Consider the following 21263-nt stretch of genomic DNA (forward strand, 5'->3'; position numbering starts at 1 on the left):
CCAGCAGCTTCATCAATGCAGAAATGGATGTAGATGATTTAGTTAAATCATATTATGTTTAGAATTTAGCAAAAAAGAAATCCTTTTTCATCTTTTGGCACATCAGCATGAAGTTATTATTGGGATCCAGACACTGCAGTGGTTATGAATTTAATTTATTCTGGAGAAAGAACCAGACAGACGTTCGTGCAGTCCTGCTCTGCATGGGTGATGCTTGGGCTGAGTTTCCAAAAGGTCTAAGTTGAATATTAGTAGCACTTAAATTGTACTTATTACAGCATGTTTTCTAAAAGCATCGTTATCTAAGTAGCACGTAAAAATGCTGGTAAATTAACTAGAGCCATGAACTGCTCTTAGGTCCATAAATTCTTAGGTAAAATGTTTTACATTTTAGTAAGTTTTTAGGGAAACGTTGTAATATTGCAACGCTGAGCCTGTTGGGTAGCAGAATTTCAGTGATTTTACTCACAAATGTAGAGAACATCTAATGGTTCATTTGCAGGGTGTATTGCTTATGTAGCCCCATAACAGTAGCCTATATATCTATACACTAATAATCACACAATAATGATAATCAGACAAGTCATATTTTTATGAAAAATTGTTTATTATAAAAGATATATGTTCAGAGTGTATTTACAAAACCTGATGAACTGAATGAAAACTTTGGCATTTACTATGTTTAGCTCTGTTCATAGCCCTGACCTGAAAAATCAGTGTTGGGACTGATAAAATCCTTTTTCAGCCAACGATACCTGTCACGGGGCATGGTCTGTGTTCTTGAATGGCTTGGTTATGTTGGCATGATGTCCACATAATCATCCGATGGGCAGTCATTGGGTTTTTTATTTTCCTTTTCCAGTTCACAGGCATCTCCACATTCCTCTTCATCACTTGTATCAGAGTCCTTCTCAAAGTCACTTTTCCCATTTTGGACGGCATCAATGACATCATACACATTGTAGATATGATGGTCTTTCCTGGCTGGTGGCATACTGAAATGGAAAAAAAAAATCACTGCTTATTTTCCAGGCTAAATAATCTCAATGCAAATAAATCCCAATCATACTTACACGTTTTAAAGAATTGACCCATTCCACAGAATTCACACAATACTGTCTGGTTAGCTTATTGTGCCCTCTACTTATCATGCTAATAGCACTTATACCCCCCACATTCCAGAACATTATCACCTGTCCCTCATGAAGCAAGCAGATATTTGGGCAAACAAGCAAAGCCCAGAAAAGAAAACAGGACCAGTTAAGTATATTTTATAAATGATAAGATACAAATAGTTTCAAATATCGCTACACAAATACTTTCAAATTCTCAAAGAAATAATTTATTCTTTAATTCAACTTGAACTTATCATTTAATAATCATTTAATTTTGATTGAAACTCACAATGGTATCAAAGAAGACATTTTAAACTTGTGAATGATCAAAAATAATATGTTTCTATTAGTATTTTTTTCACATGGAACAGGTGAGAAGTACAATTCATCCAATTCATGTTGTAAAATTACATCATTGACATAACAAGCTCAAAATCAAAGCATTTAACAGTACCTTAATATCTGCATGATCTAGACATATTACTAATCATAGAAAAGAATATTTTAGGCATTTTACTTACTTGAATGTTGATTTATCCAGTCCAGTAAAACAAGAGTATGTGCTTCAAGGCAAGTTTGCAGGATGTGTGAGTTCATGGCCAGGAGAACAGGCCTATTTACAAAATCTACCATCCAATAGCATTGCAAGGCTTAACAATAGGACCTATTAGTTGTGTAAATGTGGTCTTAGAGAGAAAGAAAAAACATGTGCAGGTTTATTTTAGTAGAGCTAAAATTGATGTTGTAATATTACAACAGTGGGCATCACAGGGTTAAAGATAAATCTAAATTTACATGACACATAATATAGTATAACGTTTTATTGGGCTTCTTTGATAAGGATAATTGTAATGGCAACAGAAAGATATGTTCTTATTGAACAGATTTGCTTAGACGACATATGTGAGTAATGTGAATCTGCAGTTTAAAACTTAAATAGTCTAAAATAAATAATTAAAATATGGTTAACAAAGGAGATTCGGGTGAGAGTGTGCAATGAGCTATGCACTCTCTCTCTTCTTCTTCCTCCTCCTCTTCTTCCTCCCTCCAATGGATGATTTAAATAGTCCTAGTCTGTTTACATGGCAGTCGCAATTTGCACGCAAAGTTGTGATTTTGCGGGCCGATTCTGAGCACTATGGAGGATACTGGAGACTGCATTTGACACACCCTGACCGAGACTGTACATCTTCACTGTGATTCAGACACCTAAATCATCTCTTAAACATGCAGAAAAAAGTATGCTTGACTACACATGGCATCTGGACATAATGCTCTTCTCCATTATTTGATCAGTTTTTGATGAATTACTGCTGAAATGATGGGTTGAAAATGTTCACAAACATCTCTTTTAAATATAATCCATTTTACTACTTTCTACTTTTATTTGTGGCAATAGCGCAATCTAAACTGTGCCACAGCGCCAGGTAATTTTTGTGAATGAAGCGCAATCTACAATGAGCATCATTTACATAGAAAGGAGGCATCTTTGCGCAGAAAGAATTTACAATGGCTGGGTTTCCCGATAACATTGCAACTTAAGCGTTTATCTTATCGAATGTTGCTTGTTATTTTAAGATGGAGTAATATCTGTCTCCCAAACCAGCACGTAGATCTTTCTTTATAAAGTAGAAGGTAAAGTTACGGGTGCTGAAACTTCAAAATATGTCCAGGAGTTTGTCTTCTCAAAATGAAAATAACGTGAAAATACCAACAAACAGGGAAGTTGTCTGTAACATTGTCGAGGCGCCGAAATGCATTAACTATTACAGATTTTAATTACAGAAATAATGATGGCTTTAGTAAGACAGGGTTTCAAATGTATTAATCCTCAATTTCATAGAGATTAATAAAAGTGACAAAAAAATGCATGTATCATGAATGTACGCCATGTGCATCATAAAGGGCTCTCACATAGCCTAAAGTTTTGTTTCTTTGGCTGGGACCTGAACAGATGCACAAAGAACAGGATTAAAATGATGGACATCAGTAGGCTGAACTTCAGACACAAAGACATGCACTTGAAAAAACACACTTTAGTATATTTTGAAGAACAGACGACAGAAAACCATCGATGCACGTCTCTGATGTGCTGTTTTTCAGAGGAGGGCAGCGGGGAGCGTGTCTCCTGGAACACACATAAAGTGGCAGGTTCACTTTATATAGCAGATGTGTATACAACCTAAACGAGTTCACCTTGAACCTAAAATATATTTATATTTTAATTATTATTATCATTGTCTTCAGATCTTAATTTGTATTAGTAATTTAGTAATTTTCCACCTGTTGGAGACGGATACTTGCGTGATGGCAAAAGGAGGGGTGATTGTATTCAATTTTTTTGACCACTTCATTATTCTTATAGATTTTTCGTTTCGTTTGAAGTGTAATTTGAATTTAGAAATATCTTTGGTTTTAAGTTTTTCATGTTTCAATACATAAATGTAATTTTTAAAGCAAAACCAGTAAAGCAAGAGGGGGTTGATGATGTAATCGGATACGGAGATATTTTTTGGGGAAAATATAATGAATAAATTTATTTTGTATCACCCAGCCCTACTGTGCACTTGTAGCCTGACTGCTATTATGCAGCATGCAATTTGTGACTGCCATGTAAACAGACTAGGACTATTTAAATCATCCATTGGAGGGAAAAGAAGAGGAGGAGGAAGAGGGAGAATTAATCACTGACGGCACACTCTCACCCTCCTTTATTAACCATATTTTAATTATTTATTTTGGACTATTTAAGTTTTAAACTGCAGAGTCACATTACTCACATATGTCTTCTGAGCAAATCTGTTAAGCATATCTTTCTGTTGCCATTACAATTATCCTTATCAAAGAAGCCCAATAAAACATTATACTGTATTATGTGTCATGTAAATTTAGATCTATCTTTACACCTATCATGTGGCGTGCACAGACTGCGGAAACTGCCTATTGATTTCAATGCGATTTTTTCAACACTTTTTTTATCCTCTGAAACTTTCCAATTATCAAAATCTATTAATATAATTTATTAAATGTCCCTCTGTATCTGATAAACTGTGAAAGATGCAAGAACAATACATGTAGTAATTTATGGACCTAAGAGTGGTTCATAATGCTAGTTAATTTACAAGCGTTTTTACGTGCTACTTAGATAACAATGCTTTTAGGAAACATGCTGTAGTAAATACAAGTTAAGTGCTACTAATGTTCAACTTAGAGCTTCAGGAAACCCAGCCCAAGCATCACCCATGCAGAGTGGGATTGTGCGAACGTCGGTCGGGATCTTTCTCCTGAATAAGTTCAATTCATAACCACTGCAGTGTCCGGATCCCAATAATACATTTACATTTATGCATTTGGCAGATGCTTTTATCCAAAGCGACTTACAGTACACTTATTACAGGGACAATCCCCCTGGAGCAACCTGGAGTTAAATGTCTTGCTCAAGGACACAATGGGAATTGAACCAACAACCTTCTGATTACCAGTTATGTGCTTTAGCCCACTATGCCACCACCACTCCATGATATAATATAACTTTGTGCTGATGTGCCAAAAGATGACAAAGGATCTCTTTATTGCTAAATCCTAAACTAAAGTATGATTTAACTAAATCATCCACATCCATTTTCTTGCATTGATGAAGCTGCTGGCACTTCGTTCTATCGTTGTGATAATGACACGCTGTTTCTGGTCATTTTGACTTCATTCTCAAAATACTCTGACATTAATCTCATTGTAAAACTGACTCAGGCTGAGTGGGATCCATGTGCAGTTTATTAACACAACAAGTTCAGAGTACAAACAGGCGTGGGTAAAATAACTAGGGAAACCAACAATATCAGAGACAGGGCAGTAAAAAAGTCAAACAGGCAAAGGATCGGGGCAGGCAGCAAAACAGCAATAGAGATAGTCCAGGCAAACACAGAAATAGGCAGGCAGCAAAGAATCGTACAAGGTAAATCCAAAGGAGAGTCAAACACAGGTATATCAAGACTTCGCAATGAATGAACACACACATCGGGTTTAAATAGTCTGAGTGATATGAGGCAGGTGTAGGGTAATCAGTTGGGAAGTGTAGTTCAATGTTAATATTCAGGTGAGTGAGACCTCCGGTGGTCGACTGAGGAATCTTCACCAGCATTCGTGACACTCATAATGGACTTTATCTTGTAATTTTGGTTTTATTCTCACAATATTACAACTTTAATCTCATAACGCTGCGACTTTATTTTCGTAATTTTGAATTCATTCTCAAACTATTACCACTTTAATCTTGTAGTGATATGACTTTATTCTCATAGTTTTTACTTTATTCTCAAAATAATACGACATTAAAGGTAATGATACAACTTCCCATTTAGGAAATTTGCCAGAGGAACATTTACCTGTATTTTCAAAAGGGTTGTGTTCACACATTACCTCTCACCTGAAAATTGGAGTACATTTTCTGGAAAAGGCTGAAGGCCAAACAATAAATAAATAAATTATTTAATATCTAGACAAACCATCTATGCCATCATGTTATTCAAGCGTTGGAGTTCCAGTCTTTAACCGAACATCCAGGAACAGCCGATGTCTGGATGATCAGCACACACTTTGATGTCTCATAAACAAATATAATTTTTTTTTTTTTTTTTTAAAAGTACAATATGTCAAATACATTTCTAATGTTTTCTCTTTTGTTTCGTCAGTGTAAACTCCTGCTCAGGGCTTTAATCTGAGGGGAGAGATTCTAGGGCTGCTATTGGATTAGAGGTACAATGGGTCACATTAATGACGGGTAATCCTGGGAAATATTGCAAGTCCTTTCATATGACTCTTAGGAGAGCACTGCAGGAACAGAAGTGCTGAGTGATCAGGAGCTTTACAAATATATCCAAATGTCTGTAAGTACTGATTTTATAAATGTTGCTGGCATAGGAATACATTTTTGCCTATATTCAAAAGGTTTGATCTCATGTGCTTATAATGATGATATATTGTATGTAGTACTTCTCATACTTTTTTCATAGTTGGACAAAGCATTTATCTGTTCACCATTTTGAAATCTGAGTAATATTGACGTTATTGCAAAATTCTTTGTCAAACTATTTTAATACAAATAATGATGTTATTATGATTATGTAAACTTTTTGGGGCAATTTAACCTAAATTATAAATGTTTTCATGTCCCCTATAAAGATTATATAAGGTCTCCATTGCAAGAACATGAAGCCCCTCCTTTCATTATTAGTCTTCTTTAATTTATCATAGATTTGTATTGTTATTGTGTTTAAAATCTTGCGCTTTGACTCTGACTGACAGGCCTTTATTTATTAGACAGTTTAGAAGCTTATTCTTTTTGTGGTCATTCATATTTCTCAAGAGATTTGAGTGTATATTTGATTGTTTCGAAAGCAGCTGACCACACCCAGGGGTTCAATAACAATATGTCTGATTATTGCATATAATGCATTTGCTCCTCTTAGATAAATGTACGTGTCACTACAATGGATGCTGAGCTGGAGTTTGCCATTCAGCCCAGTACAACCGGCAAACAACTCTTTGACCAAGTATGTGTCTCACATGCAATTTAGACATTTATCAACAGCCAATAAATGCAACATCAACATGCAGACTTTATGAGTGAACATTCAGTAAAGGAAGGGTTTCATTTTTACATTTGTCCTTTTGAAGATTGTTAAAACCATTGGACTGAGAGAGATCTGGTTCTTTGGACTTCAATATCAGGACAGCAAAGGCTTCTCTACATGGCTGAAACTCAATAAAAGGGTTTCTGTATTTCCTTTGCTTCAGTTTTATTGGAACTTCATTACAGAAATGTATCCAAACATCTAACACATAGATCTGTTTACGTATGTTAGGTAACTGCCCAAGATGTTCGGAAGGAAAATCCACTGCTGATTAAATTCAGGGCAAAGTTCTATCCTGAGGACGTAGCTGAAGAGTTGATTCAGGAAGCTACACAACGGCTGTTCTTTCTTCAGGTGAAAGAGGGAATTCTCAATGACGATATCTACTGTCCACCTGAAACAGCTGTTCTTCTCGCCTCCTACGCCGTGCAAATGAAATATGGTGACTACAATAAGGAATATCACGTGCTTGGATATCTGTGCAGAGAAAAACTGCTGCCACAGAGGTGCTTCACCGCTACACTTTTAAATGAACAAACACCATCAAAGATTGCTTATTAAGGTTGTGCAATTAAAATGACAATGTCTTCTTCTAGGGTTTTAGAACAACACAAATTGACTAAAGAACAATGGGAGGAAAGAATTCAAGTGTGGCATGATCAACACAAAGGCATGCTGAGGTACAACATGAGATGTACTCTTGTCTTATTTAATATATTAGGGTTGTTGTCAAGAATTCATTTCGGGAAGTGGATAAGTCCTGCGGTGTGACATGCTATATTCCATCTAAAATGATTAAAACCATATTTTGCTAATTATTTTAGTATTATTGTGCTCACAGCTTTAATAAGCTCATATTAATTGAGAGACTAAATAGAATATATGCAATTGTAGTTTGTACTAAAAATTCATTTGTCACACTGCAGGATCATTTAAAACGAACTAGTTAAGGCCAAAATGTGTTTAAAAATGGTGAAAAATGTTAAATAAATGTAAACCTTAAAGAAAACGACCTACTGTAAAATATACCCCATTCCTTGCAAATTTACATAAATTTTAACCTAAAATCTTGATGTTTCTTATATTGTCATTAACCTTAAACTAGTTTTATGATTTCACTGTCAATAAAGCTGTGTCTTCACAGAGAAGATGCGATGATCGAGTACTTGAAGATCGCTCAGGATCTGGAGATGTATGGAGTGAATTACTTCAGCATTAAAAATAAGAAAGGATCAGATCTGTGGTTGGGTGTTGATGCTTTAGGACTCAACATATATGAACGTTCAGACAAGTACGCCTTTAGCTGTTTTTTATTATTTTGTTTTTTCTCTCTCTCTCTCTTGGAACAGTTAAGATTTGTGATTTGCTATAGACAGTGCAGTGTTATTCTTGTTTTTCAACAGGTTGACACCCAAGATCGGATTTCCATGGAGTGAGATACGGAATATTTCTTTCAATGACAAGAAGTTTGTCATTAAGCCCATAGACAAAAAGTCGCCGGTATCTAAATATAATAATTCATTTTTGTTTTTTACATTTCATTTAATTTATGAATGCATGTATGTATTTATTAGTTCATTCATTTTTTGAAATACTTATTTACAAATTTGTACATTTTTAATATTATCTCACTCTGGTCTTTATACGATGTCATCAGTTTAGTTTATAGATTAAAACTGAATGAAGCGATGACCTATCTGTAATGTAATGACGTGTCTTCTGCTTTAACCACAGGACTTTGTGTTCTATGCACCTCGTCTGCGCATTAACAAGCGCATTCTGGCTCTGTGCATGGGAAATCATGATCTGTACATGCGACGACGCAAGCCGGACACCATTGAGGTGCAGCAGATGAAAGCACAAGCCAGGGAGGAGAAAAGGCTGAGACAACAAGAGAGGTGACAACATTCATAACAGATAGAGCTCACACCAGAGAGAAAGCACAGAGGTGTCAGTGCTCAAAGGTTGCTCTTTCAGAGCTTACTTAATGGAGATTTCAGTTGTTTTATTTATGCATCAACTTTTTCTCAATTATTCCCCTAAAATTATTTATAATAATATAGACACAAAAACAGTCAAATCATTTTATTTGTATAGCGCTTTTCATTATGCACCTTTACGGAAAATCATACTGTAATGTCTGCAGTGTATTAATTGTTTTAAAGTCCCCAGTAAACAGCTTCATTGAAAAACTGTTTTTGTCTTTAGGCCCCCAGTGAGCAACCCAAAGGTGACTGTGGCAAGGAACAAAAACTCCATAAGATGTTAGTTAGTGGAAAAAAACCCTTGGGAGAAACCAGACTCTGCTTGGGGAGCCATTTCTCCTCCTGCTATTAGAGGCTAACAGACACAAATTAGTAATTGTTCGCATACAGTAATAGGGTTGCTCCGATACCAAAAATGTTGGCTTCGGTACGATACTAACTCAATACTTAGGCGACAAAGTCTTATAGATAAAAATTATGCTTTTGCTGTTTTAATTTTTCTGGATTCCATGTTAAATGTTTTAATTAAATGTTATTATCAAATTGTGTTTAATCAAATGCATACTGTACAGCTTTGATCAAATGAAAATATAATAATTTATAAATAATTATTTTTGGTAAAAAACAGAAAAGATGCACAACAGAGCTTTACAGTATTAATGAAAACATTAAATGAAAACAATCTGATTACCTGAGGCTTACATGGCTGAATCACAACATGCTGATATTCAGTACTGGTATTCAGCTTTTGTGGAATTGCTTACAGATAACAATACTAATAATATAACCAAAATTAATATTATATTATTGTTATTATGAGTACTATTGCTACTATTTTGAATATTACACTTTTAGACATAAGTAATATTTTTCAGTCATAATGTCTTCAATTTCTCGCATCTAGTTAAATAAAGCTGGAATTTTATTTTGAAAGACATTTGAAGTTCTTCCTGTTTTTGAAGGGTTCGTTATATCAAACTTCCCGCAACTCGTGAGCTTAAATCTCCGGTGAAAAAGGTCATTTGAGAGTTCACAGTCAATAATATTGGACACACTGCATGAAAATCAAGCAGTAGTATTGTGTGTTGCGTGTGTGCGTGTGTGTGTGTGTGTGTGTGTGTGTAAGCCTGCGTGCCTGTTTGTGTGAAGGAGATGACAGAGCAGAGCTGAGCCTCTCATTCATTCTGTGGCGCAGCGCATGTGACTGTATATTATTTAATTAAATGATATCCTTCTGCTGTTTAATGATCACACTTGGCCATATAGAGGCTTTTTTATTATTATTTTCAAATGGTCTTTGATTTCATCTCAGAACTCTCACATTACATTACATTTTCCTAATGGCAGCACACTTTAATATGGTACTGAAATTAACAAGATAATATTGTACCGTTTTAAATTTTTTGGTGTCGCAATATTTCGTTAGTACCGGTATACCGCGCAACCATATACAGTAAGAGTGTAGAGCTATAAACTTAATTTAGCATAGCTAAGAAATTTGGTCTTGGAGAATTTGATGAGAAATATTTTAATTAATATTGAGATTTCTGTTTTTGTTTTTTTGTTTTTTGTTTTTCAGTTAACATTTTTATTGATTCATAGACTTAACACAAAGAAAAAAACACAACATATATATATAATGAATTACATTTAACATTAAACCCCCACTAATAACCCACAATCTAGAAGGGGTCCAATAAAATCTACGTATGTAAAATCTTAAATTGCATAAGGCAAACCCTTGCATCTCTAGATGCAGACTTGAAGTTTTTTAGAAACATAGCCCACTCTCCCTCCTCTAATACCAAGTTTAAATCTCTTGAGAGAAGTTAAAGCTCCGTCCCCCAGACTCTGAATTAGCAGGGAGTAATAAACTGATGCCTCATGACCTTTTCCAAAAGCAGTAATGACCTCTCCCAGAGTATCTGCCACTTTAGGGGGGTGTGTGCTACTCCCAAAAACAGTACAGAGCAGGTGGCGCAGCTGTAAATACCTACAGAACTGAGATCTGGGAATCCCAAAATGTTGAACCAAATTTTCAGAAGATCTCAATACTCCACTCTTATATAGGTCACCGAGTGTAGTAGTAACCCCCCTCACAATCCAGTCTGACCAACAGAAAGGAAACATTGAGATTTCTTCTAAAAAATGAGGAGACACACATGAGATTACTGGGGTCTTCTCAGGAGGATCATCTGAGAAGTAGAAGACTTAAGCAAAAGTCTCTATTTGCTTTCCATTTAATCTCATTGTAGCATAGGATAAGATCGGATAGTACTGAAAGGAATAGGATGGGATGGGATAGAATAGGATCAGATAGGATAGAATGGGATAGGATTGGATCAGACAGGAATGGATGGGATGGGATGGGATGGGATTGGATGGGTTAGGATCAGAAAGAATGGGATGGGAAAGGATAGGATTGGATGGGATAGGATAGGATTAGATTGGATAGGATAGGATAGGATAGGATAGGATAGGACAGGATTAGATGGGATAGGGTTAGATCGGATAAAATAGAATGTGATGGGATAGGATGGGAAAGAATGGGATAGGATAGGATAGGACAGGATGGGATAGGATTAGATCGGATAAAATAGGATGGGATTAGATAAAATAGGATAGGATCGGATCGGATCAGACAGGATAAGATAGGATGGGATAGGATAGGATGGTATAAGATAGGATAGGATCGGATAAAATAAGATGGGATTGGATTGTATCAGACAGGATCAGATAGGATTGGATAAGATAGGATAGGATGTGATAGGATCAGATAGGATGGGATAGGATAGGATTGAATGGGATCGGAAAAATAGGATAGGATTGGATAAAATAGGATAGGATTGTATCAGATAGATTCAGATAGGATCGGATAAAATAGTATGGGATAGAATCGGATCAGATAGGATAGGATGTGATAGGATCAGACAGGATGGGACAGGATAGGATAGAATAGGAACGGAAAAGATAGGATAGGATTGGATTGTATAGAATGGGATGCAATAGGATTGGATAGGAGAAGATAGGATTGGGTAGGATAAGAAAGGATGGAATAGAATGGGATAGATCGGATTAGATTGGATAGAACAAAATAGGATGGGATGGGATCAGATGGGATAAGATAGGATAGGTTAAGAAATTAATGGATGGGATAGAATGATATTTGAAAGGATATGATAAGATGAAATGGGATAGGATCAGATAGAATATGATAAGATAGGATGTGATAGGATGGAATACGATCGCATCAGACAGGATTGGATCAAATAAGATAGGATAGGATCAGATGGGATGGGATAGGATCGGATAGGATAGGTGGGATAGGATTAGATCATATAAAATAGGATATGACAGGATTGGACAGGATAGGCTGGGATGTAATAGGAAAGAATGGGATCGGATAAAATAAAATAGGATGGGATATGATAGAATAGGATCAGATAGGATTGGTGGAATAGGATTAGATCATATGAAATAGAATATGACAGGATTAGGATTGTATTGTATTGGATAGGATGGGATGTAATAGGAAAGGATGGGATCAGATAAGATAAAATAGGATGGGATATGATATAATAGGACCAGATAGGATAAATCAGGATAGGATCAGATAAGATAGGATGAGATAGGGTCAGAAAGGATGGTATGGGATTGGATCAGAAAGAATGGGACAGGTTTGGCTAGAATTGGATAGAATCAGATCATATGGAATGGGATGGGATGGGATAAGATTAGATCAGATAAAATAGGATAGGCCAGGATATGATTGGAAATGATAGAATAGAAAGGAATCATATAGGACTTCATTACACTGGGGAAATTAAGGAACAAAAGGGCTTTTCACACTTGAAATTTTTAATCCAGTGCCATTCTTTACCCTTGGATGTGTTCCAAGTACTGACAATGACTTCAGACTGATTGCGTTCTTGCGCTAAAAAGGGCTACAAAAGTACAGTTTAATAGAATGCATGTGTCTCGAGATGCATTTTTTAAGGTTGAAGTTCTTTTTAACTTTTTTAACTGCATCTAAATACACAATGCTCCTGCACGAGATGCTGAATAAACTAAAAAGCAGCAAAATTATCAAAGATGTCTGTCTAGCGCATGTTTACATAGAAAAAAATTGGAAACTGTTTTGATGGACACAAAAGCGTTCGGTGTGAATGACCCCTAGGTCTTTGGCTGTTGCGTCTTGCTCTCTAATCAGCGTTTCTCAGATTAAGCAATGAGTAATAAAACGGAGTTCAGTTTGGAAATGTGCATCTCGAGATCTTCGCCCTTTGTTTTATTCTGTTGTACTCCATCTGATTGAACAGCTCCTGGTCTCAGAGTCTGAGCTGCTTCACCACCAAGTTCAGGGAAATACCACTACTATCTGGGAATATTGCTACCGTACATACAACTGTAATGAATGAAAAACATTGTGGTACCGCCATTATTATGAGGCTTGAGTCTGGGGTAGTACTGTGTCACCTGTGCAACACCATGTTAACATAGAAGTGTCTACAGAAGCTTTTCCCCCTCATTTTACGTTTTACATACATTTGAGAGTATGAACTGGCTAAATCTTTGAATTTTTTTATTTTATGCACTTTAGTTTAAATGGAAAGCACTTTTTTGTTCTTTGCAATTATATAACACTATGGTTTTTATGTATTCATTGAGCCCTCTTGTGTACTAAGAAAACAATGTCAATTTAAAAATCTGGTTACAATAAAATTTTAATTTAATTCGAATTTGTGTAATATTTGAGTAAAAAAAAAAAAAAAAAATGAATTTAGTTTCTTAGCCCCGTTGACATTCCTAGGGTAAACGGTATCCTGGGTTTTCTTGTTTCCTGTTTCCTTGTTTCTTTCAAACAACTAAACAGCATGTGAAAGTTTCTGTGAGAACCTGAATATTTTATGAAATTAGCACTGAGGCAGTTTATAATTGTCTGTTTCTCAATAACTCTGTAACATTCTAACATCACATCGGTTTAAACTGTATACCTGGCACTGCAATGTGGGGTTAATCCTACTAAATTGGTGTTAGCCCTGCTCCCAAGGTTTCTTAACCCAGGGTTAAAGGTGCACTCAGTAACATTTGTTTTTCTGTCATCTTGGACTTACACTGACACCTAGTGGCTTGGATGCAGCAGCATTTAAAATCATTAGTTTACAGTTTCAGATGCCATTGTAAACATTTTGTATTCACAGTCAGCCATGATTACTTTAATTAATGAGTGAAAGTGTCAAATAACAGGACGGTTACTGAGATTAAGCGAGTAGTATTCGGCTGGTCATGTGATTCTAAAATGGCAGCCCCCATGTGCGGACCCTCTCCATGTAGAATAAAACAGCTTTTATAAGGTTACTGATATGACTGGAATCTTCATGTGAGTGCTCATGATTTCCTACACATATTGCAAAATTACAATTCATGTCTTTAGGAGTTCAACTTTTTTAATGAGGAAAACATTACTGAGTGTACCTTTAAAAGCTAACCCCCTTTTAAACTGTAAAGCATTGTTAAGGCCAAAAGTGGACTTAACCCAGGGTTTAAAAAGATGATAAATGCAGTGTGGAAAGCCCTAAAGAATTTCCTCTGTCTAAGAGGAAAAATTGAGTTGTTAAACATCATTCAGATTTCATTTGTGATTTTTCCTTCCTATGGGAGGACATGTAGCACTAATTAAATTATTGCAGGGGCATATTCACTCTGTTAAGTGATTTACGTTTTATTTTATTTATTTTATTTTTTTAGGGCGCTTCTGGAAAATGAGAAAAAAAGAAGAGAAAATGCTGAGAAAGAGACTGAGAAGATTGCGAGAGAGACAATGGAGCTCATGGAAAGACTGCGACAAATTGAAGAGCAAACCAAAAAAGCACAAGAGGGTTAGAGACCTTTAATAGTTTATGAGTTTTAAACATCTGAATCCCATTTTCCTTTCAGAAATGTTTTTTATTTATTTATTTTTTTTTTTTTCAGAGCTTGAAGAGCAGACCAAGCGAGCGCTGGAGTTGGAGCGGGAGAGGAAGGCTGCTCAGGAAGAAGCTGAGAGACTAGAGAAAGACCGCAGGATGGCAGAGGAGGCAAAGACAGCGTTACTGCAGCAATCTGAAAACCAGATCAAGAGCCAGGAGAACTTGGTATTAAGGCATAAGTGCTCAAAAAAGCCTTAGAATTCACCTAAAAATGAAAATGATGTAATTGTTTACTCACATTTATATAACTTCAAACCCATATGACTTTCTTTCTTCCGTAGAACAAATAAGAAGAATTTTAAAGTGTGTCGTGGTGCTCTTTTCAATACAAAGAAAAAAGAATGTGAAAAGATGATGCCAAGATTTAAAAGGGACAAAAAAACAAAAACAAAACAAAAAAATTAGTTTAAGTTGTTATTCACTGAAAATCTTCCCTTCTGCGGAATCTATCACAACTCTTTTAAATTCATGCATTCAAATATGGTCCAATAAGATTTATTTATTTATTTTTTATTTTTTTTACTGACATCTGACACAGATCGGATATTGATGCTCACATAAAACGCATGAGATTGGATTTTTCCACATACAATATCAGCCACTTCCAAATGTGGTTCTAAATACGATACATATGGCTCAAATCGGATGGCTGCAGTCTCCGCCTCCCTTTGTAGTCTCTGTTTATTGTGAGCGTCTCAGAAATCTGAGCTTGTCAAGAGTAACATTACCTAAGATACTAACTATATCATACACATTTTCCACTTTTTGTAATGTCTGTTAACATGTCACACGATACACACGTAAGAATTCCCATGCATGGGAATGGTGGTCATTAACCAACCTGAGCGCTACCAAGAGATGATTTCAGAACTAAACCGTCTCGTAACTTTGACCACATTTAAAGTACAGATTATGGTCATTATCTGGTTAAATCTGTATTAAAAATAACAATAATAATAATTAAATCTCTATAGAGTGTACAGAACTGTGCAAAAGTCTTATGCACATAAGATTTTGTTTAACAAAAACATTTGTCTTAAGATGGTTATTTACAGTATATCTTCAGCTGTAGTGTGTCATAGGAAATATACATTTTAGACTCCCAATCATTTCTTTTGTATATAGAACAGAATAGAATCGAAGAACATGGAGCCCTGCAACAGATGGCATGGCCCAACAGATCCCCCCACTGTACATACAGTCTGGGATCACATGAAGAGACAGAAGCGATTGACACAGCCTAAATAGATAGAAGAGCTGTGGTGAATTCTCCAAGAAGCTTGGAACATCCTATCTGCCAACAACCAAGAAAAACTGTGTCCAGGTGTACATCTAGGAGAATTGGTTCTGTTTTGAAGGCAAAGGTGGTCACAGCAAATATTTATTTAGCTTTTTTATGTCTACTGGACTTTGTATGACGTTAACTGATAAGTGAAAACAATTTATGGCATTATTTTTGAAGACATCCTCACTATGTAACATTTTTCACAAGTGCCTAAAACTTTTGCACAGTACTGTACATCTATTCAGAATATTCCACTACATGTGGTTAAGAAAAAATAAAAATATGCTCATACTTTTACCGCTATTCTCTTCTAGGAATAATAGAGAGGCTCACTCTTGCAATTTATTTCAATGTATTTATGTAACACAAAACTTTTTGATAGATTACTGCGCTTTCACCTGTTTGTATATTGATTTATTTTCATTTTTTATAATGTTTGTAAAAAAATATCCCCTTCCTGCAGAATGTGTGCTTGACATTTCACAACTGCTTGACAATCCGATCTCATGCATTTTTCTGTTTACATGCATGCTTCAAGATCCGATCTGTGTCAGATGAGGGTAAATTATTATTATTTTTTTTTTTTATTTATTTTTTTTTAAATTCAGCCAATAGTCACCACATCAAATGAAATATTTTTAGTACTATTCTTTTTTTTTTTTTTTTTTTAGCTCTGTTTGTTGTTGCTTAACAATATGGATTAAGAGGGAGAGCAATCCACAGTTAACAACAGATATTTAGCTTCATCTGGTAAGAAATAAATTAAATAATATAATTAAATACTACTACTACTACTACTAATAATAATAATAATAGTAAATAATTTTATGAATTATACGAGGCATATGTAATATATTGACTCTATGAATGTAATAAGAGTTTCATTTATAAATAGGCATTTCATTTAGTGTTCCAGTTTTCCACCCACATCCGGTTATATCTAAATACAGATACAGATAATTTTGCCAAAGCAAAAGATGGTGCTTTTCGCCTTTTTTGGAGCTTGAACAGCCCCTGGTCATGCTCTGCTTTTGTTATGTGGAAAAGGGCAGCATGGATATTCTGCCTTTGTGTTCCACTGAAGAATAAAGTAATATGGCTTTGGAACAACATGAGTACTGAGAGTTTAGAGAGAGTTTTCTTTTTTGGGTGAACTATGCCTTTTATTTGACATAATATTAAAAAAATGGTATTCATTATGTCTTGTAAGGCGACAGAGCTGGCCGATTTGACATCTAAGATCACTCTACTGGAAGACGCTAAGAAGAAGAAAGAAGATGAAGCCAGGAAGTGGCAGAGAAGGGTGAGAGTGTCTGTTTAAGTTTGTCAGCCTCAGAGCCTCAGGCAAACACACTAGCAAAAAGAACCAGCCTTTTCTCTACACTAACTAACATCTAATGGAGTTTTCCTCTTGCCTCAGTCGCCTTTGGCTTGCTCACTGGGGGCTTAAAAAAGAAGACATTTAAGGGTTAGTGTACCCTAAAATGAAATTTCTCTCATTATTTATTCACCCTCATGCTATCTAAGATGTGTATGACTTTCTTCTGCTGAACACAAACTAACAATTTTTAGAAGAATATCTTAGCTCTTTAGGTCCATACAATGCAAGCGAATGGTGATCAGGCCTTTGAAGCTCAAACAAGGAGAAAAAGTCAGCAAAAAAGTAATCCATCAGACTCCAGTGGTTTAGTGGTCTTCTGAAGCGATCCAGTTGGTTTTGGGTGAGAATAGATCAAAATATATATCTTTTTTCTATGTACATCTTGACAGCAGTCTCCCTGGGGGATCATGATTTCGCCCTGCACATGCGATGGGAGAAAGTTGCCTCTGGTTGTTCCTCGCAGAGTACTCAGCCTGACATGCTCCATATGGTTAGGATTAGGGTGGGGGTGGGGTTAGGGCATCTGCAGCCTCCCAGGAACAAACTTAGGTCCCTTTGTACAATGGGCCTCTGCGCATACGTCGAGCACTAGGAAGTGTAATCGAGCTTGAAAGCATTCTTGTGTCTAGAGACTGCAATGACAAGATGTACAGTGAAAAAAGAGTTAGATGTTGGTCTGTACTTACCCAGTACCAACTGGTTCGCTTCAGAAGACAATGATAAAAGCACTGGAGTCTGATGGATTACTTTTTTGCTGACTTTATCTCCTTTTTGGAGCTTCAAAGGCCTGATCACCATTCACTTGCATTGTGAGGATCTACAGAGCTGAAATATTCTTCTAAAAATCTTTGTTTGTGTTCAGCAGGAGAAAGAAAGTCATATACATATGGGATGGCATGAGGGCGAGTAAATTATGAGAGAATTTTCATTTTTGGGTGAACTGTCACTTTAAGGCATGATTTCCTATAAATTTATTCACTGGGGGCTTTAAGACATTAAATCATGCCGTGTATGTGTATTGTGAAAAGCAATACACAAATAAAAATGACTACCATCATGCTAGTTCAATGCGTTTCTTTGTATGAGTGTCTGCAGGCCGTTCTGGTGGAGGTAGACCTGGAGAAGACTAAAGAGGAGTTGAAGAGTAAGCTGTTTGGGGTTCACATTCAGGCAACATCTCAGACGGAGAACGACCATGATGAGAATGATGAGAGCAGTGCAGAGGCCAGCGCTGAACTCATGTCTGCTGGAACGTATCAAGATCGCAGCGAAGAGCAGCGAATGACGGAGACAGAGAAGAACGAACGGCTGCAGGAACGCCTACAGGTGAGTAAGAGGGGACAGGACCATATGTGTCAAAGAAAGCTTGACAATACAAAATGTTTTGTGTGAAAGAGATGTCAGTGCCTCAATCTAGTGGTTAGTTCATGCCACAGCAGACGTGGGGGATTTGTGTGGGTAACACAACACAGAACAGTGCATGTTTTTTTCTTATGTTACTGTATGTTTATTAGACACACCCCATAGTAGTGGTAGACTAATATCAGCCAGGCAGATTAATTGGCAGATATCTGACCATTTATGAAATTATCAGGATCGGTTAATAATTTTACTTACTTAAGAGTGCACCCCTAATTCCAGCCTGATCTCATGTAAATGATATGACATATTTGCAAAATGATATTATGTTCATTACACATATCGTGGCAGTTCTGAGGTGAAATGTCCACAGTGGCACTAAACGCGAGTTAAATGTTCTCTCAATCGGATGAGGTTTTTTAAGTTAATGCTCTATCAAATTTTAAATCAATGAAACTGACCTCCCTACCCTAAACCTTAAACCTATAGTGGGTAGTCAACCAAAGTAAGATTTCTACTGCCGTGATCGCCATGTGAATGAGCCATTAGCAGCTCTAAACCACCAAGAGGCACTATAAACATTAGGGGTGTGCAGCTTATCTGTATTTGTATTTGTTACTATGGCAAGTATTTGTATCTGTTTTTGTTTTCGGATTGAACCGGAAGTGGGCGTGATTTAAACCAGAAGTGTCTCAAAACTAATTTTAAAATGTAACTCTCTTACATTTATAGTTTCTGTATGTAAAATATGCCTCAGATAGGCCTATTTATATTATTATTGTTATTATTATTATTATTATTATTATTATTATTATTATTACAGCCTAATAATAATTATTACTATTTAATTATGTTATTGATATATTCTTTATTTTTTCTCACCAGATGGAGCTGGATATGTAGGATACATTGACTATGAAATGTGTTTTTAACTTTGGTTTCTCCTGGTATTTCTGACATATATCTGCTGAAACTGAATTTTCATTTAGCCTATGTCTGTGCAGTGTGCAAGTATAACAATGTTATTCTGGAGGCATGAGGTGTCAAGCAATTGTGAAATGTCAAACACACATTTTGCAGCAAATAATAAATAGCCTACAAATACAAACATTAAAAGAAATGAGAAAAAATTAATTAAGCCTATAAACAGGTGAAAGCACCATAAATCTGTATCAGAAAGTGTTATGGAAGGCTACACTCGAGGACTATTTTGTGTGCACATATTTTAACATAATGTGGAGAACATAATTATTTAGTTAAATTACATATGCAGAATTAGCTAAATGCAGTGGAATAAATAGCAAGAGCGAGCCTCTATACATTTCTAGAAGAGAAAAGCGGAAAAAAGCACATGATTTGGTTTCTTCGCAATCCTCCGTGTGCAGGGATATTCTGAATAGATTTACAAGTATTTAAATCTCTTTGGGGCATTTAAATTGTTTGGGGATAAAGTCTAAACCTTGCAATTACCTTCAATGGCAATATGGATGTAAATGTGGTCAGCATTAAGAGATGCACAAACGAGCTCTGCTATAAAATCATCACTTCTCTGGTCAGGAATTCAACATCACGCTCAGGTTGGTTTATGGTTCCTTACGTGTGAATTGTGTGCAAAAGTTGGTGTTAATGTGTTAACGAGTGGAAAAGAAGTGGAAAATATGTATGATATAGTATATTAGTTACTGTAACTCTTGACAACATTAGATTTCTGAGATGCGCACAATTAACAGAGGCTGAAATGGAGTCGAGGCCACGGCCATCCGATGAACTTGAAATCGCACCATCTGCATTTTCATTCATAAGGTTTACACTGTAGTAATTTTGGCTTCACAAACTCATAGTTTTGGAATTTTCTAGGTTTATTTAAAATATCGCTTTATACTTTGCTCTTTGGATGATCAGTCTTCTGAATATTTTTTTCTATTATTTGGATGAATTCGTTTTGAAGTCATTATTCGTGCCTTTCCGAATAAGGTATTCGGCTTCGGGCACATCCCTAATAACCATAGAATTTCAATAGGCCAGAGCTGAAAGCCTCAAAGCTCTTTCTTCCAATGTAAGGACCATTCAGTTGGAGGTGGTAAGGGCAAGTTAAGCTTGTTTTGCCAACTGCCATAAAAGAAAATAAGAAGTGGAGGAAGAAGAAGACCACAAACTTAAAAACACCACAATATTTATTTTCTGGCTAAACTTTGCAATGGAGACGCATGATAAAGACTTTACTGCAGCGTTCAGCATTTACAAGGACGTTTGTTTGCATTTATTCATTCACATTTCATTAGAGAGAATTATCCTTTGTGAGTATTTTTATACATATACACAGACGTTATGAGCGAGCATCATTAGACCACATATTCAAAGAATTGTGACTTACAGAAACTGTTAAGACTCTCAACCTGTGCTTTCTTTTCATGTGACAATAGGCTAGCCAATATTTTCTATTTTTAAAAAGTATTTTCAAATGTGAATTAATTAATTTATATGTATACCATTGTGTCATATTATGTTATATTCACCTGGCAATAAAAATGAAAGAAAA

The 21263-nt window shown here is 35.8% G+C and overlaps 1 protein-coding gene across 3 annotated transcripts in view; it reads left to right on the forward strand.

Annotated features, from left to right (window-relative positions):
* msnb (moesin b) overlaps window positions 1–21263 on the forward strand; it is a 98808-nt gene that overhangs the window by 61221 nt on the left and 16324 nt on the right. The window contains exons 2-13 of one of the 3 annotated variants that reach the window (XM_051650583.1): window positions 5804–5998; window positions 6581–6664; window positions 6789–6884; window positions 6977–7251; window positions 7342–7425; window positions 7890–8036; window positions 8149–8245; window positions 8480–8643; window positions 14479–14609; window positions 14704–14864; window positions 17195–17287; window positions 18461–18691. In XM_051650583.1, coding sequence (XP_051506543.1) covers window positions 5993–5998; window positions 6581–6664; window positions 6789–6884; window positions 6977–7251; window positions 7342–7425; window positions 7890–8036; window positions 8149–8245; window positions 8480–8643; window positions 14479–14609; window positions 14704–14864; window positions 17195–17287; window positions 18461–18691 — 1569 coding nt within the window. In that variant the 5' untranslated portion in view covers window positions 5804–5992. Of the gene's footprint in view, window positions 1–5803; window positions 5999–6580; window positions 6665–6788; window positions 6885–6976; window positions 7252–7341; window positions 7426–7889; window positions 8037–8148; window positions 8246–8479; window positions 8644–8953; window positions 8976–14478; window positions 14610–14703; window positions 14865–17194; window positions 17288–18460; window positions 18692–21263 lie in introns of those variants that run through there. The other 2 variants (XM_051650585.1, XM_051650584.1) reach the window with 2 other exon arrangements.

Source organism: Myxocyprinus asiaticus, chromosome 22 (genome assembly GCF_019703515.2).
Source record: "Myxocyprinus asiaticus isolate MX2 ecotype Aquarium Trade chromosome 22, UBuf_Myxa_2, whole genome shotgun sequence".
NCBI classification, from domain to species: Eukaryota; Metazoa; Chordata; class Actinopteri; order Cypriniformes; family Catostomidae; genus Myxocyprinus; species Myxocyprinus asiaticus.